At 49.0% G+C, this 26,973-nt stretch overlaps 1 protein-coding gene across 3 annotated transcripts; it reads left to right on the top strand.

Moving 5' to 3' along the window:
• The first annotated feature begins 4,861 nt into the window (after nt 1-4,861).
• Nucleotides 4,862-25,901, top strand: AKAP8 (A-kinase anchoring protein 8). Of its 3 annotated transcripts, XM_074929990.1 has the most exons (14): nt 4,862-4,966; nt 10,378-10,416; nt 11,113-11,145; nt 12,643-12,931; nt 13,796-14,402; nt 14,798-14,942; nt 15,824-15,871; nt 17,931-18,027; nt 18,697-18,838; nt 19,485-19,578; nt 20,484-20,614; nt 21,384-21,479; nt 25,019-25,581; nt 25,787-25,901. In XM_074929990.1, the coding sequence occupies exons 1-13, from the start codon at nt 4,948-4,950 to the stop codon at nt 25,559-25,561; spliced, it is 2,283 nt and encodes a 760-aa protein (XP_074786091.1). In that variant the 5' UTR covers nt 4,862-4,947; the 3' UTR covers nt 25,562-25,581; nt 25,787-25,901. The 3 variants fall into 3 exon arrangements, with proteins under 3 accessions (XP_074786091.1, XP_074786089.1, XP_074786092.1); XM_074929988.1 differs by having other exon boundaries at nt 25,019-25,889; XM_074929991.1 differs by having other exon boundaries at nt 15,827-15,871; nt 25,019-25,888.
• Nucleotides 25,902-26,973: the final 1,072 nt, after the last annotated feature.

The following is a 26,973-nucleotide window of genomic DNA, read 5'->3' as shown; positions in this document are numbered from 1 at the left end:
AGGAGACGAGCTGCACGCCAGGGAGATTTATTACCCCTAAAGAACTGTTTACCCCAGCGGTGAACCCTCCTCCTGCAGAGGAGTCCTGCAAGATTCTTTTTTCAAACATAATTAGTAGCCTGAGTCACTAAATTACCTCACCAGGGCTGTAACGAAGGTGACATTTATTCCCTTTTATGTGGGTAGGGGTTGACCCTGCGAGCTGGGGGGTGTTGGAGTCGGCAGCTACTCGCTTCCTTCCCCCGTTTGTGTGGGTTTAACCAGTTTTGGGGTGTTTTAGTGTATTAATCCTGATCGGGGGATCCTGATGCTCGGTTGAGTGGCGGAATTAGTGCTGAGTGTCGTTAGCAGGGCGCAGAAATGAACCGGTGGGGGGGCGCTTGGAGGATGCTGGTGGCACTTTAGGGTGGGAGGGGGGGTGATTTTGAAGGCTGTAAAAAAGAAGAAACGGGGAGGCAGGGTTAGAAATCGGTCTCGGAAGTGTCATCTTCACACTTTTTTGCTTTGAAGGCGGCCTGGCACACTCTGGCCACCATCATCTGTTCAAATTTAGCTCGTGCCAAGGAAAGTTTTGATTCTGTTACCTCCTCTTACAGCTGCTGGTTTTTCCTCCTCGTTCAGCAGAGCTTTGTGGAGATTTCCAGGTTTCCTCCCAATTTTCCTCTCTAGAAACCCACCGATTTAGATTTAATTAGCTGAGCCCATCCCCATGAAAACAACCGGGCTTGGCTTTGTTTCAGAGTTGAGTTTCACTGCGTTCAGGAACCATGTTTTCATTGGGGTGGATCTTCCGAAAGCCTTAGGGAAATATCTTTAAGGTTTGCTTAAGCTAATTGAGATTCTTTAATTGGGATAGGCTGCCTGTAACCTTAAATACTGCATCCTGAAAGGGGTGAGATCTCTGTGAGCCAGCCGTTCTTTTTAAAAATTGACAAACCCCACCTTTTTTTAATAATATAGTGAGTTATATTTCCCTGCTACCTTCCCCTTTCTGCTTTATTTCCTTCCTTTCCCCCTTTCTGCTGTCATTATTTCTCTAACAAACCATTATACTGGCTTGAAAAATGAATTTTGAGGAGCAGGATGGTTGAGGGGTGCAGGTGGTGTGTTAAATATGCTGTTTCCCAGCTGGTTTTTTGCGGGGGAGAAAACTCCTCACCTCCTCATCAGGGGCATCAGCAGCTCCTCCCATTGTGTTTTGCTCATTCCAGAAGCGTTGGCATGGATCAGAACTTCCAGCAGGGAAGGGCGAGTGGAGTTTGGGCTGCTGGCTGTGCTGGTTATCTTCTCTACCTGTTGTTTATTAACAAGGGGAGGGGAAATCAGCTGTTGGCGTGAAAGAATAATTTGCAATTAATTCCCTTCTTGTGCAATCGGGGCACAGCCTGAGCGCGGTTCCCTCGGTGCTCCTGAAGTTCAGGTTGGAAGGATCTTGCCTCCTCGTAGCAGAACCTGGTGTCCCTTCGCAGAGGTGAATTTTACCCCTCGAACAACCACTTTTCAGGTCAATTTAAGGAGCAAATTGTGCGTTTTGGACTCTCCCCCGCGGCGTTGTTCTGAGCTTTTTACCCTCCTGGGGAGGGATTAATCGTACACCAGCCCTGCCCTTGGACTCTGAGCTTTGTGTTTCTTTTCAGACAAAGTCTGGCTGAGGAGCCGGTCCCGAGAGGCAGCTGGTGTGTGCGAGGAGGTGCTGAGGCCCATCACCGAGGTCGGGGCTCATCCAGCTCCTCAGGAGCGTTTGGGGCTCGATGCTGCCCCATAACTGGGTCTCTACACACTAAATATCACTTAGGGTTTGCGTTTTGAGTACAAATCCTTGAATTAAGTGCAAATATGCTGCGTAGGGGAATGCTTAGCGCTCGTCTGTGTAGCGTTGAGGTTTTCATGGCTCTCTGCTCCTCGAGGGTGCAGGCAGGAAGCTCCAAACATCTGACAAAATTAATTAGTTGTGCTAACTAAACCCCCCCCTTGGACTGCTTGAAGCTGAGCAGGATGGATCTCGTTCTGCCCAGGATCCACAGGAACATCCAAGCACCTTGTCCCCAGAGAGGAGAGGAAGCACAAACCAGCCACGGAGAAGTCGGCGGGTGCTAAAATCCTTCTGCACCAACTTCCCTGACAATGCTTTCCCTGAACAAACTCTTTTAAGAAAAAAAAAAAAAAAGGCGAGAGATGGCGTCTAGTCCCCTGTGGCTGCTCCAGCGAGGGCCGGGCTTTAGGATACAGGTGCTGTACATCCAGGAGTTGCTCAATTTACACCCATCAAGAGGGTTTTTTGGATGCTGCCACTTTTCCCTGAGGAAAGGGAAGCTCAGTTATTGCTTCACCTCGCTTTCCTCCACGCTCCACACATCTTCGAGCCTTATCCTGTGTTGCTTTGTTGGAGAACGTGCTGTAATTCAAATTTTTGCTGCTGTTTTTGTTTTCCCCCAGACCACCCTTATCTCTGCTACTGCAATACCCTCAGTAGTGGCCCTGGCTGGGGGGTGGTAGCAGATTTAATTTGTATTTTCTGATTGTTCAGCCCAGATCTCAGTTTCTGTTAACGCTCTTGGGTATTTTATTATCTTAGTTAATTATAGTATCATTAGTCACGTGCACCGTGCTCTAAACCCTGCCTGATCATCCTCTGCCCAGGGCTTTTTCCCTCCTCTAGAGGAAAGGAGTATTTTCATAGCACCTAAACCAGAAGGATTTGGGGAGGAGTTTGCAGGAAGAATCCAGGGGACAGTTTTGAGGTGAATGTTGGGGTGTTTCGGAGCAGACAGCTCTGGCTCCTGCCTGGATTTCCTGCAGGATGTGTCCAGCCTCGTAGCTCTGCTTCCTTCTGGGGTCTCCGAGGCCACGGGGAGCATCTCCCGGTGAGGTGTTTAGAGGTGTTCGAGCTTGCTGGGGTGTCTTATCCGTCATCAGCAATTCAGGACGACTTGTAGAACTTGTTTCTGTGGTGTTACATACAGAAACGTACCGATACCACAGCAGGGTGGCACCCATTTAACTCCTCACTCTGATTATGAAGTTGCCGACAGCTTCATGTTCATTTAATTCTTTTAGCTGAGAAGCACATGAACAAGACTTTAAAGGGTATTAAATTGAGGAATTCTTTCAAGGATCGATCACCCAGAGCATCATTTCATAGTCTGAATGTTTCCAGGCTAGAAATCCATATGTAATATTTCCTGAAGGTATGGAAATAATTGTAGTAGGATTCTGTGAGTCTCCAACCAATGTGCTGAAATGGCTCTTTGTTATTAACAGACCTTAAATCCTCCCGCTTTCCTTCTAGAATCAGAAAATCAATTTTTTTCTCAGCTCTAAGACCTGCCTGCTGTGATGATTTTCTGATTTAGTGGGTAAAGATTTGCTTTAGGTGCCACCACTCCATCTCCCACATCCTCCAGAAGCAGCTTGGGTGCTTGTTCGGTCCTTGTCTAAAATTGTTGGGGTTCTCTTTGTCGGTCTCTATTCCCTAAGATTTTTTTCTATTTCTGTTAAAAAAATGTTATCAGCCTCTGCTTGTGCCATTCTGGCTTCTGAGAGGGCTGGAATAAACCCCTCTCTGCTCTCTTAGAGCTTTTATTTCCCTTGTCACACTATCTCACAACGCTTCTGCTCCTGTTCTGTCTCCTCCCATCGTATTTTCTACGTGTTGCAGCTGCGAACTGGGAACGTCAAACAGCACAAATGAGGAGGTTGTTCCTTGCACGGCTCAAAACTGTGGAATTTCTTGGGTTTAAGTGAATTAAAATAAAAAAAAAAAAAAACAAACCAACCTTGAGGAGCAACATACGTGGCCAAGCCACAACCTGGGGATATTTTAGGGGAGAGATGTTATACCCTCGCCTTGTTTTTACCCTCTCAAGGAGAAATGTTGACCTGATGGTTTCACTCTACCACTCCTCCAGTTTTCCTGGTTCTCCCACGGGAATAGGAGATTTTTCTCCTTGTTCCACTTTTTTTTTTTTTTTCTTTTCAAGCTCTGTTGCTCAAACCTTGCTAGATTTGAAGAATCGCTCTCATCCTTGCAAGAAGGAAGTTCGATTTATATCAGGCAGAGCCAAGATGCCACAATCGATCCTTTGCATAATTTATAGCGCTTTCTTTTAACAATTTGAAATAAAAGCGTGTCCTTGGGACGTCTGCGCTTGGGTTCGGGTAATAAAGGAACGAAGCGGGACTGGAAAATGACGTGACTTGTGAAACACAAGGGCTTGGGGAAGACCGGGGATGCTTGGGGGCACAGCCTGTCTCTCCTCGCCCGTTTCCCACAGCTGCCGGTTGTTTTTAAGATGGTTTAACGTCGTTTGGGGTAAAACGTGAGGAAAAAGCTGCCGGCGTGCCGGGCTGAAGGCTTTGTCCGCTCCTCCGGCCGGGCTTTGGGGGTAGCGGAGAGCTGGCTTTAGAGATTCTTGTGCCTGAGGTGGTGGGTTTGGGGTGGGGGGGGATGCTCCTCGGAGCGCGGCGCTGTGGGCGGGGCCTCAGGGCCCCTGGGCAAGGTCAAGGGTCAGTTTGGGAGCCGAAGGGTCAAGGGGCGGGTGAGGGCCCCCGCTGGGCCCGCGGGCTCCATGGCGACCCCCGCCGCCCCCATAATGCACCGTGAGGGAGCGAGCCCCGCGCCGCCGCCCAATCAGGAGAGGGAATGGCTGTGATTGACAGGAAGGGGCCCCGGCGTCGGCCCACGGAGGAAGCGCCTCCGCCAATGGAATCGGGGGATGGATGCCGGCAGGAGAGCGCCGGCCAATGGGACAGGCGAGAGGGTCGCGCCTCTAGGCGAGCTCGTCCAATGACGTGCGCGGGGGCGGTCTACCGGAGCGCGGCCAATGGAGAGCTTCGTGGGCGGGCTAGAGCGGCGGCGGGGCCCAATGGGCGGCGGGCGCGGCGCGCCTGCGCAGCGGGCGCTCGGGCGGGCAGTGCGGCGCCGCTGGCCGGAGGCGGAGGGGAGCGATGGAGCAGGGATACGGCGGTAGGTGCGGGGCGGCCCTGCGGGGTCGGCGCTTCCCCTCCCCCGGGGCGGCGGCTCCGTCCTCCCGCCGCCTTTGTAGCGGCGGCGGCGTCTCCCCGTAGCGGCGGCGGCTGTGGCGGATGGTGGGGGGGGGTGGTGTCGGGTCAGCCCCTGCGGGAGGTGTTGTCCCCGCCTCCCGTGAGGGGGCTCCGCCGCTTATTGGCTGAGCGCCGCGTCGCTCTACGCGAGGGCGCCGCGGATTGGTGGGTGAGTGCTATTGAAGGGGGGGGGGAGGCCTGTTCTATTCTCACCCCCCACTGGAGCTGGGGGGGGCGGAAATGGAGCCGGTCCCATTTCTGAAGACGACACAAAATGGCGGCCGCGCGGCCACGCCCCCCGCCGCGTGCGCGCCGGTTCTTCCCCTCCCTTCTCCCGTTATGGCCCCCCCCCCCCCAGCCGGGGTCCCGTCCCCTCGCCGGGGCTCAGCTGCAGCATCTCCTCATGCCCACGCAGGGCATCGCCTGAGCCACCCCACCCGGGGCTGGGCTGCAAATCCTCCCGCCCCCCCCGTTACCCCCGGGGAAAAGCAGCAACGACCCGCTCAGGAGCAGGGGCCTGCCCTGGGCACCTGCCACAGCCATAAACCCCGCCATCGCGAGCTGCGCAGCTCGTCCCCCTCACGCACCCCCCCAGTGCCCGCCTCCAGCCCTCCAGCTGCATCTTTGCCCCCTGAAGCGTTTTCCTCCTTCCCGCTATAACGGCGACCGGAACGAAGGTGTCAAACGGAGCGTAAAGGAGCGGGTGAGAGCCCTCTGAAACGCCGTCGAGCGTCGAAACAGAGGGGAAAGGCTGTTGACATCGTTAAGCTTTGTTGGCCGGTGTGGGGAAGTGGTTTGTGAGGGGAAAAACCCGTCGTCTTTCATCAGAGCGCTAAAAGGCGTTGAGTTCGTTGGCGTCGGCCCGCGCTCCCAGCTTCTACTGGTTTTTGGTTGGTTGTTTTTTTTTTTTTTTAACGTCTCTTTAAACTCTGAAACGAGGCTCACGGAAGTGGAAATTGAAAGCAAGTCACCCAAATCGAAGTTTAACGGATGAATATCGGTTGTTTAAAGCCCCTCGTTGAAGTTTATTCGGATTTGAGATGGTGGCACGTGGGTAGATGCTCCTGGATCTGAACCCGAAGCAGCCTGACAGCCCGGATCCTCCCCCCCGCGCCTGTTTGGAGCTCTCAATCCTCTTCCCACCTCGAATTCTTGTGTTTTTTTCACTTATATCCACGTTCAGAGACACAAAGATTCCACAAGAGCAGTTTTTACCTCGCCGTTGCAAACACTTCCTTGGGTTTTATAACGTAATTATGACTGCAGCAGGATTTTATAAATAATACAGCAGCGGTGCCGTTTCTGTTTATCAAGTTCCTTGCACGTAGCTTTTTCTGCAGACATCATTCATAATTCATCCAGACACTGTGTTGGTACAGACCTGTTGACAAGCTACTCTTTCCAGATTCCTTCTGTCTCTCCTTTCACCTTGGTGGAGATCTGATGCCCAGCATCTATTTCATCATGCTTTTAAACGATTTTTAGGTGTTTTACCCGTTTTTTCAGGCATAAAAATGAAGTGGGAAGCTGCGACAGCACTAAAAACACCTTCAGTGTGTGTCAGATCATCCTGTACGAGTGCTGGTTTCTCTCTACCGACAGCTCATTGAGTCCAGATGAACAACTTGGAAGAGTTTTGGCAGCTAAAAGTTATTCCCCGGAAAGATTTCGTTGGCTTCATGAAGTTAACGAGCCTCTTAAAGCTGGGATCTTCCCTTCGCCTTGCAGAACTGTTAATAGATTAAAACCTCTGAGCATGCTGCAGCATTAGAGAAGTTTTGTTGTGGGTTTTTACTGTTAGACGGTATAAAAATGAGTGAGTTCTCACAGTTCTTGCATATTTGGGGTTTTATAAATAAACCTCAGGTGTAGTCAGTTCAGCTTATAACCAGCCCTTTCGTTTTTACATCCTTTGTGTGTTGAGAATCGGACGGTTCCACGTGAGCAGGTTTTTGAGGAAAGCACCGTTTACAGCAGGAGCGTGTGATACATAGATTTAATTTAAATACTTCATGATTCCAGCAGAAGACAAACTTTTATTCTCCCTGGATAAAATCCTTTGAAATCAGCAGAACCTCAGACTCTGCTTTCAGAAGGAATTACCTCCTGGGTCTTGTCTTTTTTTTCTGTGGGTGTTAAAAATTTCTCAGTGCTTCATGTAGACTGAACGATGTAAATCTCTCAACGTTGCTCCGTCACCTCCGGATTTGTGCTCTGCTTGTAGATGTGTGTGGAGAAAAACAATTCCCAAGGTTTTCCCCCCAGCTCAGGGAGCGCTGTCTCGGGAATCAACTGCAACCAGGACGCGTGACGCGCTCAGCTCAGTAAAATTTTCAGCTTGGTCCCTCCTGAATTGTTCTTTTTTTTCCTGCTGTGCACTTTATTTCATGTTTATTTTCCCCAGAGAAAGCAATGATGATTTATTCTGCTGAGTTTTTTTCCTCCTGGGGATGTTTACGGACGTGCTGCGCTGCTTCAAAACTGATGGATGCAACCTCTGCTCGTTGGTACTGAGTTGTTAATGTGCGAGTGTCTCATCTAGTGGGGATTTTCCCCATAATATTTAGTATCAAAGCTAGACATTGAACTCTTAATTATCACGTTCTTAAATTGTACTGAAAGCTTGAGGTCTTTGCTTAACTCGGATTTCTTCATTCCTTGAAAGAATGAGATAATGGTGATAATACCTGTGTGAACGTAGCGTGCCCTGTGCCTCAGCAAGCCAGCACCAACGTATACACCCGGAACATAAAAGCAGGGAGACTTACCCTATAGAATCTGGAGGTACAAAAAGGGTGGGACTCTCTTTGGCTGAAAAATGCTGGATTTTGTGCCGAGCAGCCTCTTGTTTTCCTCAAGGTTTTGTGCCGGGGCAAAGCAATTGCGTGCGCTCAGCAGTTTGTTTGCAAGCGGCGAGTTAACGTGGAGGGAGCGTTAAAACTGAGCTGTGGATTTAAAGTCAGGCTTTGGGGAGGCTGCAGTTGAGGGATCAGAGATTTGTCCTGCGTTTTGGGGCTCTGTGTTGCCCTGTTGCTCTCACTGGCAGCTGGAGAACCGCATCCTGCTGTAAAACAAAGCTGAACGGCGAGTGGCTTGATCTAAAACCACCAACGGTGGGAAAATAAATTATTCAAAAAGAAATAAGGCTCCGATTTGCAAAGGCGTTTCCGTGTTGCAGTTCCTGTTTTGCTGGTGCCGTGGTTTCTATAGGAGTTCAGAAATACGCTGGTGACTGTTTTGCCTGTGATTTCTTTAGGTTCTGTGTGTTTAAGGTGATTGCCCACCAAAAAAATAAAGTTGTTAAGAGGAAGAGGTGTCCTGTACATCCTTGGTGGGTGTTGGACAAGATTGTGCAGGGAGCTGAGGGCTGCAAAAGAATATTTTTGTAAAATCAGGGGCTGTCTTGAAAAGTAAATGGTTTTTAAAATTGGGGGTTGTTGCCAAAAGAGAAAAGGTTTTGGAAAATTGGGAGCCACCTCCAAAAAATAAAAGCTTTTCAAAATTGGGGGTCCCTTCCAGAAAATATAAAAGCTTGGTGAAATTGGGGGCTACCTCCAAAAATAGAAAAGTGTAGCAAAATGGGGCGCCACCAAAAATACAAAAAGCCTGTCAAAATCAGGGGCCGCCTCCCAAAAATGTAAAAGTTTTTGCAAAATCAGGGGTTGCCACTGAAAGGAGAAAAGGTTTGCAAAGTCTGGAGCCGCCACCAAAAATAGAAAAGATTTGCAAAATTAGGGTCCGCCTCCAAAAATATAAAAGCTTTGCAAATGGGGTCTGCCTGCAAAAACAGAAAAGTTGGGCAGAATAGGCCCCCCCCCCCCTCTAAAAATGTATAAAAGCTTGGCAAAATCAGGAGCCGCTGCTAAAAATAGAGAAGCTTGGCAAAATTGGGGGCTGTCTCAAGAAAATACAAAAGTTTTGCAAAATGAAGGGCCGCCTCCGAAAATAGAAAAGTTTGGCAAAAGCGTGGGCCGCCTCCAAAAATAGAGAAGTTTGGCAAAATCAGGAGCTGCCCTCCAAAAAGGAAAAGTTTTTGTAAGATATGGGGCTGTCTCTAAAAAAAAATAAATGGTTTGCAAAATGAGGGGCTGATCCCAACAAGATAAAAAAGTTTTTCGAAATTGGTGTCAAAGTGCAGAAAAATGAACTAAACCTTAAAAGAAGGGAGGAAGGAAGCATGTTTTGGGTTTGTTGTTGGGGTTTTTTTTTGGCTTGTGCAGGCTGTTCCTCAGCTGGGGAATTTTTTGGGGGGAGATGAAGCTGCTGAAGGGAAGGAAAACAGATTTTTTTTTGAGGGGGGAAGGCGAGGCCCAAACACAAGTGGAAAGAAGTTTGGGGTAATATAGTGCTTATTGAAATAATTCGGATCCATAGGAAGCCGGGTATTGGTAGTTCTGCTTGTGAACCAACTTATTTTTCTGATCAGAATAATAAATATGGATTAAAAAAAGCCGTTTTTCTGCAAGAAGTGGCAGCCAAGACTCTGGGAAATGCTGTTGGCAAAACACCCAGCGCATCGCTTGTGATTTTCGAGATTTAATTTAGATGATCTGGAGGTTTTGTTGCAGCGCGGGGCTCGTTTATCCGATGCCCTTTGAGGAGGTGAAGGGGTTTGCTGAGCTCGCTGCGGGTCTTTTCAGGGATCGTTGCGGCACTGGGGATGCTGCTTCCACCCTGGAAACTTCGGGAAAAGGTTTAAAATCGAGAAATTATTTATTTTGGCGAGGGAAAGCAAATTGCTGCTGTGAAATAAAAGTGAAGTCGCAGCGGGGGATCCTGCACGTCGTGACCCTTTGCTGCTGCTTCTTTCAGAGAGGCCGGTCCAAAGCCGCCTCGTTAGCGCAAATTTTGCAATTAGTGCTGAAAAGTGGAGGGAGCTCAATTTATTTTATTGGCTTGTATAATAGCAGCACTCACCTTGGCTTCTGTACGAGGATATTTGATATTCCCCAGGAAAAGGGCCGCTCCTGCTGGCGTAGCACGATTGAAACATCCACTCTCGATGCTGGTGCAGGTTTTTTTTGGATGATTTATCCTGCAAATTTTCTCCTGTCGTTACGTCAAGCACCTTTTAAAACCGATTTCTCTTTCAAAACTCGCTGTATTTTTTTAAAATTCTCGGTGTTACGGAACATCTTGTTGACCTTCAGGTTGCTGAAACAATCTGAAATAAAGCATCGGGCGAGCTTCAGGCGTGTTTCCCAAACAATAAAAAAGCAGAAGTGCAGCTGTAATTAAAGACTTTATTGTTTTTAGGGTTAATTAAGGGAAGAAACAAACCCTGTGATCACAGCAGAGGCGATTCATTTAATAGCTTTGTTCTTGTTCTTGCAGGTTACGGCACCTGGAACACTGGGGCCACCAACACTCAAGGTGAGTTTTGTGTCCCTAAAAATAGATTTGGGGAATTGGAATTTTACAAAATAATGTATTTTTTCCTTCTTTCTAGCCAGAGTAGTGTAATACAGAAAGAGTTTTTCTCAGCCTTTCTTTTTCTCAGCCTTTCTTCTCCTCTACCTGTTTTAGTGACTTTCCACTTGGCTTTTCTGTAAAAGCTTCCTCGGTGGGATTGTGACACCTCCAATTCCCAGTGTCCTGTACTGGAGGAACTGGTCACAGCCTTGGCTGTGATGAATAATGTGCTTTGCATTATCACCTGGGGTTTAGTGGTGCCATAAAACAAAGCATGTCCTGGGGTATTTGGAGTTTGGGCGCTCTCCTTTGAACTCCTTTGCAACCTAAACAGGAGCGAGATGCTCCTAAAAGTGATTAATTACAAATATAGTTGCTTTTGCCTTGGTTTTGCTGCTGCTTGAGGGTCTTTATTGAATCATTTGAGTTCTTTTCGAGTGCAGATGTTTGAAAGCCTTTCAAAAAACATATCAAAAAAGATATATTGCCCATTTCATCTTCAGAATTACCTCTTGGAAGTGCCAGTTTCTTTCTTTCCTGCTCTGTGCAAAGGGAGCCATTATTTTTCCCAGCAATTAAAAACTGAATTAAGTATATTTAGTCTCTGAACTTTGTTGCTTTTAGAGCTGAAACTCTTTTTCTTTTTGTCCCGTTCAGGTACATACGCGACGAATGCAACAAGTTGGCAAGGTACGGGCTAAAAACCCCCTCGTTTGTGAAGTATTCAACACTGTGCTTTTAAACCGCTAATTCCTTTATTTATTTTCACCTTGCTCCACGATTGCAGCTATTTCTCTTGCCAGGGGAGCAGCTGTGTCCTCCTGACTGGCACCATCTGTCCCTTAAAGCAGAAAAATTGGCTTGTGCATGAGAAAAGTTCATTTCTTTTACGTCTCCGTTTCTCATTTGATCTGGGACAGGCAGATGTGGACATGAATAAATTGATTTTATTAAGATTATGTCATTTTCCCCTCACACCCAAGGTTTGCCCTTGTAATTCCCATCAGCTTGATGATACACAAATGCAGTTCTTTGTGCGAGCGGGTGCTTCCTCAATAAAACATGACTCATAAAACTTTTCCTCTCAGAGCAATTAGTTATTGGCTTTGATTTGGATCCTGGGGCTGTTTTAAGCTGGTCTTAACACATCCCCAAGCAAAAAAGCCTGAGATTTTTTTTTAGAAAATACTATTTCTTTGGTCCTCACAGTATAAAATGCAATGCTGCCCGTCAGGCTGTGGGTTCAAACCTCCCAGCTCAAGTCATAGGTGAAAATGAGGTGGTTTTTTTTCTCGTTTTTCTTCTTTTTTTATAAAGTCTGCACATCCCTGTCAAGGACCTACGTCCCATTGTGCAGATGCAGAGCAGAAAGGCTGTTCCTGTTCCAGAGGCTTTATAATTAAATAAAAACACAAGTCATGGGCAGATGGGGGAATAGAGAGACACAACGAGGCCATGTTGGTTCACAGAACCATCAGCGTCACGCTGGAGGCCTTAACAGTCTCAATTTTGTCACGGAAAAGGAAAATTCTGAGGGATTCTTCTGGTGGTTGCTTTCAAGAGCCCTCGATCTGATACAATGAAGGGTTTAGCGGGTCGGAAGCGGCGAGAGGAAGCTGTTGTGGAGCTCGTGGCACACGTCCCTGCTGGAATGACACCGGATGGAGCCACGAGGAGGATTCCCGGGAGCTCGGCATCACCCGAAGCATCCGGCACCTTCCCGAGCTTGTTGGTTTTTCCACCGTGTCGTGGTATCTTGCCACAAGGTTCTCTCTGAGTACAACTCACTGCTTTGATTTTTCTGATTAATTTATTTAGGCCTGGTCTTTTTTTTTTGATGGATACGTGGCCACGTGCCCGGCAGAGCATCCGCTGTGGGTTTTGTTGTGTCATTTTATGGGACGGTGCAGCGTAGACGGCTCAGGGATTTGTTCAAAAATTACAAATATAACTCTGTTTCTGCCGTTAAAATTGCTCAGAGGAGGAAGACCTTTACGCTTTTAGGGTTGGGCAACAAAGAATCTTTGATATTTCTCACTTTAAGGAACAAGATTTCTTTTAAAGGAGGTAAAACCCAGGTGCAGCTTTGCCTGGTAGGATCCATTCATGTCTAAACTCTTCCTCCAGGTACCACTATATAATTTATAATATTGTATAAATCTCAATTTTATTTTCCTTTCCTGCCAGGCTATGAGGGGTACGACTATTACAACACCCAAACCACCGCCGCTAACACAGCGGCCACGTACAACTACGCCGCAGCCGCTGCCACCTCCAGCAGCTGGGAAACCCCCAAAACTTCAGATATGAGCATGAACGCCGACGTTGGCGCCGCCATGCCCGTCGCCTCCTACGGCGCCGAGACCTCGGCCAACGAGAACTCCGATTCCATCATCGCCAAAATCAACCAGCGCTTGGATATGCTGTCGAAGGAGGGCAGCGGCGGGACAGGGGAGGGCATGGAGGACCAGGAGAGGTGACTGTTCTGCTTCTTACTTATCTTGAATAGTACAAAAAGAATGGCTTTTAATCACTAAAACTTCAGATTAAGCTGTTCTGATTGTATGGGCATGACCCAAGCTTTGTTCCTGGAGAAACGAGCTCAACTGTTGCTTTTTTACCCCGTGTGTGCCACGTACATATTTTTGATCCATAAATATCAACCTTGATCAGCCATTAAAAGCAAATTCCATTGTCCATTCAATTCCTAGACTTTGCAGAAGACTTTTTATTTATAGTTTTTAGGATTTTTTTTAAAGTAATTTTTTCCTCTGAGGCTGTTTTTCCTCATGGCTGCCCTGTATTTATTTGGCTTTTTCTCCCACTGGGTTGTTTCATGTCAGTGCGTGTTTTGCTGCTGAAATAACAACACAGATCCTGTCAAGAGTTACTGAATAAATAAAATTTTGCCTTTTTGCTCGCTGCTGTGGTCAGACAAGAAGCTGAGGGGTTTATCTGCATTAATTCACACCTGGAGGCACAACTGGGAGACGATGAGAAGCAGCTTTTACCTGGGGAAGCTTTTGGGATCTACTTTTCCACTGGCAAAACATAATTGAGAGTGGTTTAGTGCTAGAAAGTTAGTCGGGTTATAACCTCTCCGAAGGATTTCTGTTCAATACTCGTTGCAGAAAACCACAATTCTTTGATTATTTTCCCTGAGGATAAGGAAAAGGGGATGTGGGCTACAGAAAGTGATGGGTATGCAGGGTTTCAAAATATTTTTATTCTGTTTTTTTTTGTCAAAACTACTTGGATTGTGATTAAAAATGGATGCAAACGCCTGCGTGGCGTGTGGAAACGTCCTTCTGGGTGCTGACCGTTGTCTCCCCCTGCGCAGCTCTTTCAGATTTGAATCTTTCGAATCGTACGACTCGAGGTCTTCGATGAACGACCGTGACATGTACCGCTCCGGCTACGACTACGGCGAGGTGGGAACCGATCGGAACGACTCCTTCGGCAGCCAGTTCGACAACCGCCGGGATCAAGCTCGGAACCGCGGAAACAACTACGGCCTCATCCGGGGACGGGGTCAAAACCGCGTTCAAAACCGCGGGCGTCTCAACGCGTTCAACCGCAGCGACCACTTCATGCCTTCCTCCAGCTCCGAGCGCCTCTCGGCTCGTTGGAATGAGTTGAACTACATGGGCGGGCGTGGGATGGGGGGGGCCGGATCCAACAGGCTCCCTTCCCTCTTTTCCCAAGCCCTCGTTCCCGATTACGGCGACTACGGCGATTACGGTGACTATGGCGACTACGGCGACTATGGGGATTACGGCGATTACGGCGACTACGGAGATTATGGTGACTACGGCGACTATGACTATGGCATGATGGGGATGTCGGGCATGGGAATGGGACGGTATGGGAATGTGCCGTATGGAATGGGGAGGCAACGAAACAGAGACAGGATGGGTACGGTGCCCTGGCACATGAACGCGCTCATGGTAAGTCGTTGCCGTCGGGTTTGTTTTTGTTTTGGTTTTGGTTTTTTAATTCTCAAGATTGCTGGTTTTGTTTGCCTCGGTGGGTAGAGCTTTTTGGAGAAGGTCGCGTCTTAATTCACGTTGCTTCCACCACGGAATAATTTAAATTTTCCTGGATAGAGCAGAATATACCTGTTTGCACACAAAATAGAGCTTCTGAATACTTACCCCATCTCAAATCCACTCTCCAAGGGCACACACCCAGCTATAAAATCCATTTACAGCCCAAAATAAACCTTCTAGGGTCGTAAGAATCTAAACTTTTTTTAGTAGATGTGGAATACTTTGATTTTTAAGCTTTTAAATTTTTTTAGTCCCTCGAGTTGATCGACACAACTGATTCCTTCCCACTTTAGCCCAAGAGAAGAGGTTTCCGAAACCGTTCAGGGGGGCGATCGGACGGCGAGGGAGGGGGCCGCAAGCGAAAACAGTCACAAAGTGGAGACGAACCAGACAGCAAACAGGCCAAGACCGACAGTGAGGGAGACGACACAGAGAACGGTACGAGCTGTGGCCGTTTCCCCGCTTCTCAAAATGTTTTATCTTCCAGTTGTTACATTTCAAAACTGGTGCGGTTTAGTTTTTTAGTCATTAGTGTTGTTACAATATTCCTGCAAGTGCCTGGGCTTTACAAACTTTGTATTTTGTGGCCTGGGACAAAATTTAATGCCTGAGGGGAATCACAGAATTGTTTAGGTTGTAAAAGACCTTGGAGATCATCCAGTCCAACCGTTGACCTAACACTGACCCTTCCCAACTGCCCCAGATCCCTCAGCGCTGGCTCAGCCCGACTCTTCAACCCCTCCAGGGATCCCGGGGACTCCCCCCTGCCCTGGGCAGCCCATTCCAACGCCCAACAGCCCCTTCTGCACAGAAATCCTTCCTCAGAGCCAGCCTGACCCTGCCCTGGGCAGCTTGAGGCCATTCCCTCGGGGCCTGGCGCTGGGGCCTTGGCTCCAGAGACTCATCCCCCCTCTCTGCCCCCTCCTGGCAGGGAGTTGCAGAGGGCCAGGAGGTCTCCCCTCAGCCTCCTCTTCTCCAGACTGAACCCCCCCAGTTCCCCCAGCCGCTCCCCAGCAGACCTGTGCTCCAGACCCTGCCCCAGCTCCGTTGCCCTTCTCTGGCCACGCTCGAGTCATTCAATGGCCTTTTTGGGGTGAGGGGCCCAAAACTGAACACAAACATTGAACACTGTGACAGTAAGGATCAGGTTTGTAAGCAGAGACTGATGAGCAAGGAGAAACCAGTGACCTATTAGCCATCTTTGCTGGAGTTTTGAGCCATTATTGCAGTATTTAGCAATTTTTTTAGGAGCCCTTTGGAGTGTGAAGTGGGAGAACCCCCCCCCCAACACCAGCCAAATGATTTTTTCTTTTGTGCAGCAGATGAGGGCGAAGGAGAGGAAAAATCAGGAGATGAAGCTGACAAAGGTGTAAGTAACTTTTTTTTTCTTTTTTTCATTTGTGGCAAATGTGGGACTATTTAAGCAGTTTCCTCTCTTTTGGCCGCGCTGAGAGTCCGAATATTTAAAATCACCCAGAAACAGCACTTTGAGCCCATATATTGTGCAAGACTTACTCCTTATAATTTCCCCGTGTGCCTCAGTGGGGATTACTGACAGATCTGCTTGCACCAAGGTGCCTGAAGAGCACTTGTAGAGGAAAGGTTAGGATCCTGTGCTCGTCCTTCTGCTTCTGGCGAGGTTCGTTAGGGCTGAATTCCAATTAGTGGTTGGTTTCTTGCCTCCTCGGTTCGTTTGGGGGGGTCACTGTTGTTTGTTTTACTCGTGACTGGTGTGTAACCTTTGGTACCATGTCCCTCGGAGCAGTGACTCGGCTGCCAAGTATTTAAATTTTGATAGTGAGAAGTGATGCTTAGTGCTGACATATAACCTGATAGATGGAAACCAGCTATTTTGTAAATATTTATAAAAACGGGGATTTAATCCCCGCTCTGCGGTCTGGCTGGGTGAACTGTGAAACCTCCAAATGGCCGTAAATAACACCAGCATCTTTTTGTGCTTCTCTTTTCCAGGAGAACAGAAATTGGGGCGATTTGACAGAGGAAGGTAGGGTGTAACCCCTCCTCACACAGTCCTCCTGGATTAATCCTACTCCAAATCCATCGGTTTCACCCCGGGGCGTTACCAAAACCTTAAGTTTTTGGTCAAAACCTGACACAGCTCCTGCTGTGACCCGTTAACCAGTCCAGGGGCTCTGGTGGTGCCTGTTGTGGTATGGAAGCACCGTGCTGGTTAGCAGGGTGGTGCCAAAATGGGCTTGTTTCTTCTGGGCTTCTCAGTGTGGGTGGTTGCCGTCATCACCCGAATGGATATTGGCCACCACGTTGGTTTATTTTCCTGCCACACTTGGAGGACGGCGGCGAGGACGCGCGTTTCTCGCACCAGGGCAGAGCACCCATCTCATAAACTCACTAACTTTCAGTGGAGGCATCAGTCACTGGGTTAAACCCCGTTTTGTTTTGGATTTTTGTCAAATAAATGGGAATATATCGAAGTCTATTAGAGCACTAATTTAAAAACCGTGTGGTCTAAAGTAGCTGAAACCACTTTGGCTGGTTTGGGATTGTAATTTTTGGTGAAGGCATATCGACCTCCCACACACACGTTGGGTCTTTTGCATTAGAGTGACTTGGGGAAAACCACATGCAGGAATTTTGTTGGTGCTTTTAGGTTGTTTTCAAGACTGAAACGTGTAGTTGGATGTTAAAACTTTCCTTTAAGCTTCCATCTGATGCCTGGGTCTGGTCTTTGGGCTTTGTCACCTTAAAAACATGAGTGAATTATTACCTGAGTGTTTGAGGCTCCTAGACCTCTGACTTGGAGCTTACTACCCCAAAACTCTGCAGAGATTAGGTCAGCTAATTTAGTTCTTTTTTTTTTTTTTTTTTTTTTTTTGCTTTCCCAAGGAATTATCAGGAAGGCGACATGAGGAATAGATCCAAAACCATCCCAAGGAAGCAGAACTACTTGAGCTCTGCTACCTCTGCTGGTTTTTGTTGCTTAACTTTCTTGAGTAGCATTTTCAGCCTTGTGAAAAATAGGTGAATAGGGGGGGAAAAATGAGAGTTTGGGGAGAAAGGGAGAAAGTAGCAGCTCCTCCCAAGGTAGGGAGATAGAGACGTGTCTTTGCAGCGTTGTAGAAGTCAGGACTCTCCTCAGTTTCCACTAAGGCTGTGTCCTGTTGCTGCCTACAAAGACTTTGAGTTGCTGTGGGAGGTTCAGGGAGCTGGAGGGAGGAGGGTTTGGGTTTTACAGTAACTGCTGGAGACCGTGGAAAGAGGCTGCAGCTTCCCTGGGGTCAGAAGCTGGTCCCTGTGGAGAGCTGCCAGAGAGCAAAAGGAGGTTGGGAATTCCCAAAGCTGCGAGGGAAGAGGAAACTGAGGAATTTGGGTCCTAAAATACCTCAGCCAGCAAAGCGGGTGATTGCGAGCACAGTAATTCTGATTTATTTCCCCCCTGCCCCTCAGCATCTGGAGACGGCTGTGAAGATGACGATGAGGAGGTGAAGAAAAAAAGGGAGAAGCAGCGGAGAAGAGATCGGATGCGTGATCGTGCTATGGACAGGTAAGAAGAGCAATAAACCAATCTGTTCCCAGCAGTCCCACAAATAACATTTACCAAGGATTTTCCTCTGGACAAACTTGGGTGAAATCTGCTGGGGGATCATGTTTTGGGACTCTGCATTCTAATTTCAGCATTTTTTTGTCCCCTTTTTGTGTGTTTTATGAGTGTTTCAAGATAAGGAGAATACCATGGTGGTTAATACATACATCAGCGTGTAGTTATAAATTCAGAAAGGGTTTTTAAGTGGCAATCTATGCAGCCTTGCTATTAAAATAATAGAATAAGTGATCTAAAGATGGACTAACAAGTGACAGTGGCACCAGCGTTTCTGTATCTCGGGGCTTTCCCACACCAGGGAGAGGATCTTCATATCAAAAAGCGCTGATTCACCTCCTGCCCTATTCATTTCTCCAGTTGCTTTTAAACTTGTGCAGGACTTTAATGTCCAGTCCCATAGCTTAAAGTATTATGGAGAAGTAGATGCTGTTTCATCGGGGTGGGTTCCACAGCAATTGTAAAAGTCCAAGACGCAGTAAAACTATGTGGGGAGGCACTTGGGGGAAAAAAAAGAGAGAGAAAAGTAACAGTGGGGTGGTAACGGTCTCGTCTTCTTGACGTCCTCGTTCAGTTGAGCTCGTTCCTCATTTGCGGTGCGATTGCTCTCTTTAGAATCCAGTTTGCCTGTTCTGTCTGCAAGTTCCGCAGTTTTGAGGAAGAGGAAATCCAGAAACACCTCCAGAGCAAGTTTCATAAAGAGACTTTGCGATACATCGGTACCAAACTCCCTGATAAAACAGTCGAGTTTCTGCAGGTAGGTGGGTTGCCTGGTGGTAACTCAACCTCTCCTTGCATCCGTGCTGGGGTTTTCAGGCTAAATTTTGGGATCTCCGGGCTGAATTTTGGGATTTCCAGGCAGAATTTGGGATCTCTGGGCTGAAGTTTGGCATCTCCAAGCTTACCGAGGGAGTAGAAGGTGTTACAATTTCATCTGATCACCCACTGACGTCCGTTTGCGTGACGCAGTTTCTCACGGATTTTCATATTGGGAGGGCAAGTTAATTGTATGAATTTGAACCAAAAAAGCCAGAAATTAATATTGCGAGGAGTCTTCACCAGCTACGCTTCTAGAGCTGAGGAAGGCGAGAGAAAGACCGGGGTGTTTTATTTTCTGAATGACCACTGTTTGCATTTTGGGGGCATTTTTCAAGGATTTGGGGTCTCCCACAAGGTGACGTGGGAGCAGGCATCCGCTCACCTCCGATTTGGTTCTTTCCATCTCTCACTCCGGTTGAAATATCGTGATGGGGAGGGGAAAACCCCCCCGCCTTGCCTAGTTAATCCACCAGCCACGGTCTGTGCTGTGGGTTTTCCCTGGAGAACTCGTTTCCCTTTTGAGCTCCTCGATTGTCTCGGCGCGTTGCGGGGAGGACGATGAGTTTTATCCTCTTCCCCTCTAGGAGTACATCGTCAACAGGAATAAGAAAATCGAGAAGCGACGCCAGGAGCTGACCGAGAAAGAGGGCACAAAACAGAAACCGGATCCTTTTAAGGGTGAGTGTCTGCCCTGCGTCCCCAGACCAAGCGAGCCGGCAAGAAAACAACTAAATTTTGCTCCCAAAGAGAGAAACCAGCACAAACATGAAGGATTTGGGTAATTCTGCTTCGTGTTCTGAATGGTTTTGAGCCAGATTTGTGAAATAATTTGTCTTGGTGGGGAAGGGGGAAAGGCCCCCGCTGAGGTTACTCAAGCAGCAGATTCCAGGCTCGTGCAATATCAGTGATACTAAAATCAGGTAAATGGAGCAGGGGGGAAAACTCTCAGGAATTGTTGCCTTTTTGTGGCTGTTTGGTTAATGCAGCTGGATCTTGTGTTTGATTTTAATGTTAAAGCGGCAGAGTTGATCTGTTGGGGCAAAAAAACGTGATGGGGAGAAAAACCCACTTGGCTCCATCACCGGGCCTGTCCCCACTAGAGTTCCCAACCCGCAGCGGGAGTTTAGTTAAGCCACACATCGGCTCTAAAATCTTGCAGGCAGAAAACCTGAGCCTAAGTAGAGAGGAGGAACAAACCCAGAGCTGGGGGAAGTGCAAGTTGTCCCTTCCACCTTTATTTAAATAGATTTTTGAAGAGCTGGGCTGGTTTGGGGAGGAAAACAGCCTGGGGTAAGTCGATCACTTTGTACCTCGGGCTGTTATCCCCGTCTCTCTCCCTCCTACGCTCAGTGCTGCGTCGGTACGATCTGTTTTAGAGCAGAATCGCTCTCCTCCCCATCTTAGAGCAACGTATGTGAGATTTTTTTTTTTGTCTCTGAAAGGAGAAACTGGAAGGAATACAGGTGCTGAATTCACGTGTCAGCCGTGACGCGCGGCTGTTAGAGGGGGGTGGAAAGGCAACGTTAACGGGCCAGACATCTCATTTGTTGGGGCTTTTGACTGACGTCTCGTCGTCGCTGTAGGTATCGGCCAGGAACACTTCTTCAAGAAGATCGAGGCAGCTCACTGCATGGCATGTGACATGTTAATTCCTGCTCAAAACCACCTTCTCCAGAGGCACCTGCGATCCGCCGATCACAACCGAAACCGCAGGGTAAGCTCCCCCAGGCCAGGGGACGTATCCGGGCGCTCGAGGGTTGTTGGTGCTTTTAAAAAAAAAAAAAAACCACCTTGTCCGGTCTCTGATTGTACCACGAGGTGAAGCTGCTAACCTGGGGAGCTCTAGAGAGTTGTGGGAGGCTTGTGGATGGGCTGTGTGGGGTTTGTCCTTCCGCAGGGGAACGTGGATGGGTGAGAAATGGGGAGATGAACAGAAAAATTGGTATTAAAAGGGAAATTGGCCTCTTTTTTGCACTGGGGGTTTAGCAGGGTACGTGGTTCAGGCACACTGCCTAAACGTGCAGATGAAACACTTCCTCTTTCTAAATCTTGCAGCGTTTGCTAGAAATTAAAATTAAAGATCGCCTTTGAGGGCGCTTGGGGAATTCGTAAATGAGACGTTGGTCGAGGTCTAAATCGGCCCAGGCTGGAGAGGGGTTTTGGGGGGTTGCAGGTGGAGATGGGGTGAGCCCCGGTCAGCACCGTGCGCCCCTCGGGGTGCTCGTTGTCTCCTCTTTGAGTTTTTGAGGTGAATGTTGCTGTCCTGGACTCAGAGGATATTCAGCTGCTGGTGCTGAATCGTGTTTTTCTGCAGGGCTTGTGTTAGCGGGAGAGGTGGGTGCTCGCTTGCATCTGCTTTTTTTGTGATGTTTTCTGGGATTTGAGCCCTGCAGAGGAGGAGGGAAAACCAAAACCCCCAAGCCAAGCTCCTCGTTCCAACTCTTCCCCCTTTGAACTGACCCCGACCTTCGGTTCCTTTGCAGATGGCCGCAGAGCAGTTCAAGAAAACCAGCTTACACGTCGCCAAGAGCGTCCTGAATAACAAACACATCGTAAAGATGCTGGAAAAATACCTCAAGGTGAGTGAAAAAGAGAAGAGTTGGCAACTCGTGCCGAGTTCCCGGAGCAGCACGGAGCCACGTCTCGCTGGGTGTGCTGCGTGTCCCTGACGGGACGTCCTGCTGCGTAGGTCCCACTCTGCTGCCTTTTTATCTCTAAATCTTGGGTTTGGTTTCTTTTCTCTGTAGGTGGTTTACCACTTCTCGTCTGTTTCGGGTTTTTGGTTTTTTTTGTTTTTCTTTTTTTTTGTTTTTTGTTTTTCTTTTTTTAATTTATTTAACTCGCAGACTGTACCTACTGTCATTCCCAGGGCGCGTGTAGATCAGTTGATGAAACCATCCAAAACGGAAACGTAATTAAAGAAACCAAAAAAATAGCAAAAGGAAATCCAGTTCCCCAAAGCCACCCCTCAAGCTGTGGCCTTGGGGGGGGACACCAGGTTCCCCCCAGTGCCGGGAAGTCGGCGCATGGGTCGGGAAGCCAACGCTTGTGTCCCGCCGGGATGGAAGCCGACGCGGACCGGCTCCTGGCCCAGCCGTTAATCCCGCACCGGGGGGGTGGAATTCTTACCCCGTCTTACAAAGCCGGGCTTTGCGGCGCTCCCGGCAGCTCAACCGAATGACCGAGCACCCCGAGGCGGGGGGTTACATCCAATTCCCGTGAGTTGAAACACCCTTGTTAGCCCCCCACCACCACCCCCCTCACCTTTTTCCTCCTCTTCCCTTGGGAAGTGGCAGAGAACACCCCAACCGACGTCAGAGCCGAGATGGAGCACGAGGAGAGGTCAGGGTAGGGTTTAAGCCCAAACCGGCGTTTGGAATTACAGAAAGAAGCCCGGAAGGCCAAGCGCAGTCTTCAGAGCACGGGGGTTCATCCGCTCCATGCGGGAACGCCGCCGGGCGGTTAGACCCGGCCTAAAGCGCCTCGCGGTGGCCGCGGGTCCGGAGGCGGCGTGGGTTTAACGGGCGAGGCCCGCATCTGCGAGAGAGAGGAAAGGTGGCAACCTCCTCCGCCAGGCGAAGATGAAAAGAAGCGATTTGGGCTACTTGCTCGTTCCCTGGAAATCCGGGAACAGCCCCAGGATCCGGCAGGAGAGGAGCCCTTGTTTGCAAACCTGGCAGACAAGGGCAGGCAGATGCCCACACACACACCCCCCCTCCCACGGGGGAGCAGATGTTTCCCCTGTCCCACCGGCGTCCCGGTTTTATTTTTGGTCTAAACCCGGACTGAGTTAGCTCTTATCATGCCCAGTCTCTGCTAAAATCTAGCCAAAAAAAACCCTGCCAGAATTAAAATAATAAAAAAAAACTGCGACTCCATCCTCTGGGTCCAGTGAAAAAGAGACTTGGAGCTGGGAGTTTGTCGGCGTCGGATGGGCCGTCTCTCCCCTAAACCGGCCTCTCATACACGTTGAACAGGAGGGTGAGATAAAAACCCTGCGGTACCCCACAGGAGAAAAAAAATAAATAACATTAAAAACAAAAAACAACAGAGAGAGAGAGCGCCCTCGGGGCAGACGAGGTGCAAACCTCTGGGAATCTCTCTGAGAAATTTAAACTAAAAAAAAAAAAAATATTAAAAAAAAAAAAAAAATAAACCCCCAAAAGACCGGAACCACTCAAGTGCAACTCCCGTCTACCCCTGCCAGGGTCCGCAGGCACGTCCACATCTCCTCATGATCAACGGTATCAAAGGCTGCCGGCAGATCTAAATGAATCGGCACGGGCGCCTGACCTTTGTCCAGCGGCAGGAGGAGATCTCCGGATCCATCCCAGCACGGTCTCCGTATCATTCCCAGGTGCAAAACCAGACTGAAAAGGGGTGGAGGAAAATCTGAGGATTCCAGGTAATGCCAAGAGCCGCCTCGCCATTAAAAAAAAAAAAAAAAAAAAAAAATTTACACGTTCTCGGCAAACCTTCCCCCCTGAAAGGAAGGCCGGAGACGCAGGGCGATTAATTAAGCAAGATTTGGCCGCATCAAGAGGTGATTTCTTGACCATCGGCCTAACGATTCCTCCTCGGAGGGCTGGCGGGAACCCTCGCCCTTCCCAAGGGAAGCTGTGACAGTCTCCACCACGAGTGGACTTCACCTCCCCCCTCCCCGGTAGATTTTTACCGGCGATAACGGACGCTGGGGTCCAGATCGCGAGGTAGAACTTGATATTTTTATATTCCCCCCCCCCCTTTCCCCTCTCCCCCTGCCCTCCCGTCACCTCCGTAGGTTGGGATCCTCAGCCAGAGAAGATGAACGTTGAGGTTTTTCCTCCACCTGCATGGATCTTCTGGCATGGAGGCAGCCAACCTGGTCTGAATTTCTGACCGAGGCAGAATTTAACCCCAGGGTAGGGGAGGGGGAAAAAAAAAGAAAAAGAGAAAAAAAAAAAAAAAAAAGCATAGAAGGATCCGGAGAGGTGGTGTTTTGTGGTTTGGTTTTTTGTTTGTTTTTGTTTTTTTTTTCTTCCCCTCCTGCTTCCCAAAAAATAAAACTTTTCCCTCCGCCGCTGCAGTCGATCAGATTTCGGGTGAGGTTTCTGCCACCCTCCTTCCCGGCCCCTTTTCACCACCATGTTGTGGAGAGGGGGGGAGGAAGAAGAAAAAAAAAAAAAAACAAAAACAACAAAACCAAACCAACAAAAGGGAATTTTCAAGGGAATTTTAGCAGCACGGTTTGTCCTCGGATGGCAGCATGGGTGTGTGTGGGGCATCTCCTCTCTGTCAAGGTCAAGGTTATAGGGCAGCAGCACCCCAACTTTGACCCTACAAGCGCTCACCCCGCACCTCCTCGCTCTTGAAAGGCAAGTGGAGCCCCCCCCCGAGCGGCGGGGAGCGGTGCTGGGATCCGCTGGCGGCCCCATAAAGGTAACGAGGTTAAAAACCAAACGTAAACCACCAAAAAAAACCCACCCTGAAACCCCAAAATCTGGAGGGTCTTGGTGTCCCCGAGAGATTCCAAGGTTACGACCGCATCTGGATTCCTCCCGTCTCCCGAAAAATAATAAATAAAAAGTGCGATGAAAACCTGGAAGCGTCGCTGCTCTGCCCAGCGAGGGAAGGGGAATCCGGCCGCTGGCGGCTCGAGCCCGGGGACGGAGAGTTGAGAAATTCCTTTTGGATTTTAATCGTCTCGTTTAAACCCAAATTCCTCCCGGGCGAGGAGCGGAGCCGATAGACCCCGGCACGGTTCTTCCTCAGCGTAGGCTCCGTCCCTGGTGCCCGCGATGCCGCGCAGGAGCTTTTAATTTTTGTTGGTGTTGTTTTTACCAGTTCCACACCTTCCAGGTGTGGGATTTTTTTTATTTAGTTTTTTTTTTTTTTTTTCCCGGGGTTCTCTCACTTCGGCATTTTCCACGATGGATTATGGAATTGATTTTTTTTTTTCTTTCCACCGTTTTTTAAGACTTGTCTGTCAGCAAGTTGATTTTTTTTTTTTTCAGTTGCCAAAAAAAAAAAAGAAAAAAATAAATAAACCAACCTCTCCTGCGGCTTCACGGCGGATTCCCTTTTCCTCACTGCAGCTCGATGACTCTTCGTCTCTCTCCCGTCTCTTTTTTTTCCGCAGGGAGAAGATCCCTTCACGGATGAAATCACGGATCAGGACGTGGATGAAACTTTGGAAGGTGGAGACGGCGCCGGGGAAGGAGCAACCGAAACCGCCACCGCTGAGGTCACCCAGGAAGGAGAAGGAGGCGTCGAGGAAGCGATGGAATCGGCAGAAACTTCTGCAGAATTTTCCAAACCTGAGGAATTCCTGAAAAATCTGGGGGAGCAAGATCAGCCCCCCAAACCGCTGCTGATGCCGCCGTTCCTGCAAGACGACGAGCTGGAAGCAGAGGAGGGGACGTCGGAGGGGACGTCGGAGGTGAGGGAAGAAGCGACGGCCACGGCGGCTGCAGAAGCGACAGAAGAGCCACCCACGGTTCCCCAAAATCCCCAAGAATCGGCGATTTCCCCCCAAAATGAAACTGAGGGTTGGGCAGGCAAAGAGGAGGAGGAAGATGAGGAAAACGGGAGCGAAGCAGCGGCTGCGGCCGGCTGCAGCGAGGAAGAGGAAGAAGAAGAGGAAGAGGCTCCACCAGCGGCTGCGGAGCCGCAACCGGAATAACTGTGAATATTTGCGTGAAGGTGATGGTATAATCCGTGATTTATTTTTTTTTTTTTGATTTATTATTAGGAATTTTTTGAGCTCAGCGCCCAAACGTGGCCAATTTTGATTTTAATTAAGGGGAGGGAACCTGGCTGCTTCATTAAGGAGCCGCCCCAGCGCTTGAATTCATCTCGTTAAGATAAAATTTCGCTTCGTTTCTGCAAATTCCTTTTTTTGTTTTAGGACGAAGAGTGCAGGAAGCCATTCCTCCCCCGCGAAACCCTCCGGCTGCGGCTCCGCTTGGGGTTTTGTTGGGTTTTTTGGTTTTTTTTTTTTGGGGGGGGGGGGTGTGGGGGGGTGGTGGTGTAATTTTAGAAAGAAAAAAGGAAAAAAAAACAAAAAAAAAAAAGCTGAGGTTTGGAAAAATAATAAAAGCATCAGTTCCATCCCGCCGGCTCTTTGGGTTTTTATAACGCCGGTGGGACGGAGCCGGCGTCCTTCCCTCTTCCCCTGTCCTCCCTAATGCCTAAAATACTCAAATTAGGGAATTTTTATTTAGCTATTTCCCAAAAAGCAGCGTTTTTCCACATGGGAAACAATCATTAATTTTCATCCGCTTCTGTTACCGCCTGAGAAGGGGGGGGTTAGTAAATAATTATTTTTTTTTAAGCAGCTTGATTATCTCTCGAAGCGGGGCCGTTGTTTGTGTGGGGATTCGCTCCGGGCAAAGAAAATAGTTAAGTTTTCCTCAAAACAACCCTTTTTCTGGCAAAATTTGCACGTTGTGGCCACATCCTCAGTCTTCAAAACATTTCCTAAAGGCTACACTGCCCCCCCCCCCCCCCCCCCCAAAAAAAATAAAACCAACAAACGCCCCAACCCCACCATTTGGGATTTTGTGAGGTGCTGGATGTGGAATAAATCCTCTTTTTTTAAAAAAAAATCCCTTTTTTCTCAAAAAATCACCCTACAAGCAGGTTTATAGTCTAAAAAAAAAATTGGATTTTGATCAGCGACCCCCCAGCGGTGCTGGTTGCGCCCCCAAACCGCCGCCCCCCCCCCCCCCCCCCCCCCCGGGACCGGCCCATTCCTGCACTGAGCTCCGCCCCGGTCTCAGCCTCGGCGCAGGGATGGGGGTGTGGTATGTTGTTGTATGTCGTTATATGTTGTTGCATGTCGTTGTATGTCGTCACCCCCTTCCCCACGCACCCGCGTGACGTCACCGCCGCCCCGCCCCACGCTTGCTCCCGCCCCTCCTGTCGTGACGTCACGGCGCGGGGCGCGGAGGGCGCGGCCGGGGCCCGGCGGCAGCGGGTGGGCGGGTCCCGCTGCGCCGTGACGTCAGGCGCAGCGCGGTGAGGTCAGTGCGGCGCCGCTGCCGGACCCGCTGCCCCTCGGTGCCCGTCTCCCCCCTCCCCCCCGCCGCGGCC

Source organism: Athene noctua, chromosome 31 (assembly GCF_965140245.1).
Source record: "Athene noctua chromosome 31, bAthNoc1.hap1.1, whole genome shotgun sequence".
Lineage (NCBI taxonomy): Eukaryota > Metazoa > Chordata > Aves > Strigiformes > Strigidae > Athene > Athene noctua.
The sequence above is the reverse complement of the archived record's forward strand: the minus strand, read 5'-3'. Positions and strand labels throughout refer to the sequence as shown.

Bases quoted from the DNA above. Each gene is read 5' to 3' on its own strand.
- AKAP8 (XM_074929990.1), top strand. The intron at 15,872-17,930 runs GTGTAAGTAACT...CCTGCCCCTCAG, and splicing joins AGGAGATGAAGCTGACAAAG to CATCTGGAGACGGCTGTGAA. The intron at 21,480-25,018 runs GTGAGTGAAAAA...TTTTTTCCGCAG, and splicing joins TGCTGGAAAAATACCTCAAG to GGAGAAGATCCCTTCACGGA.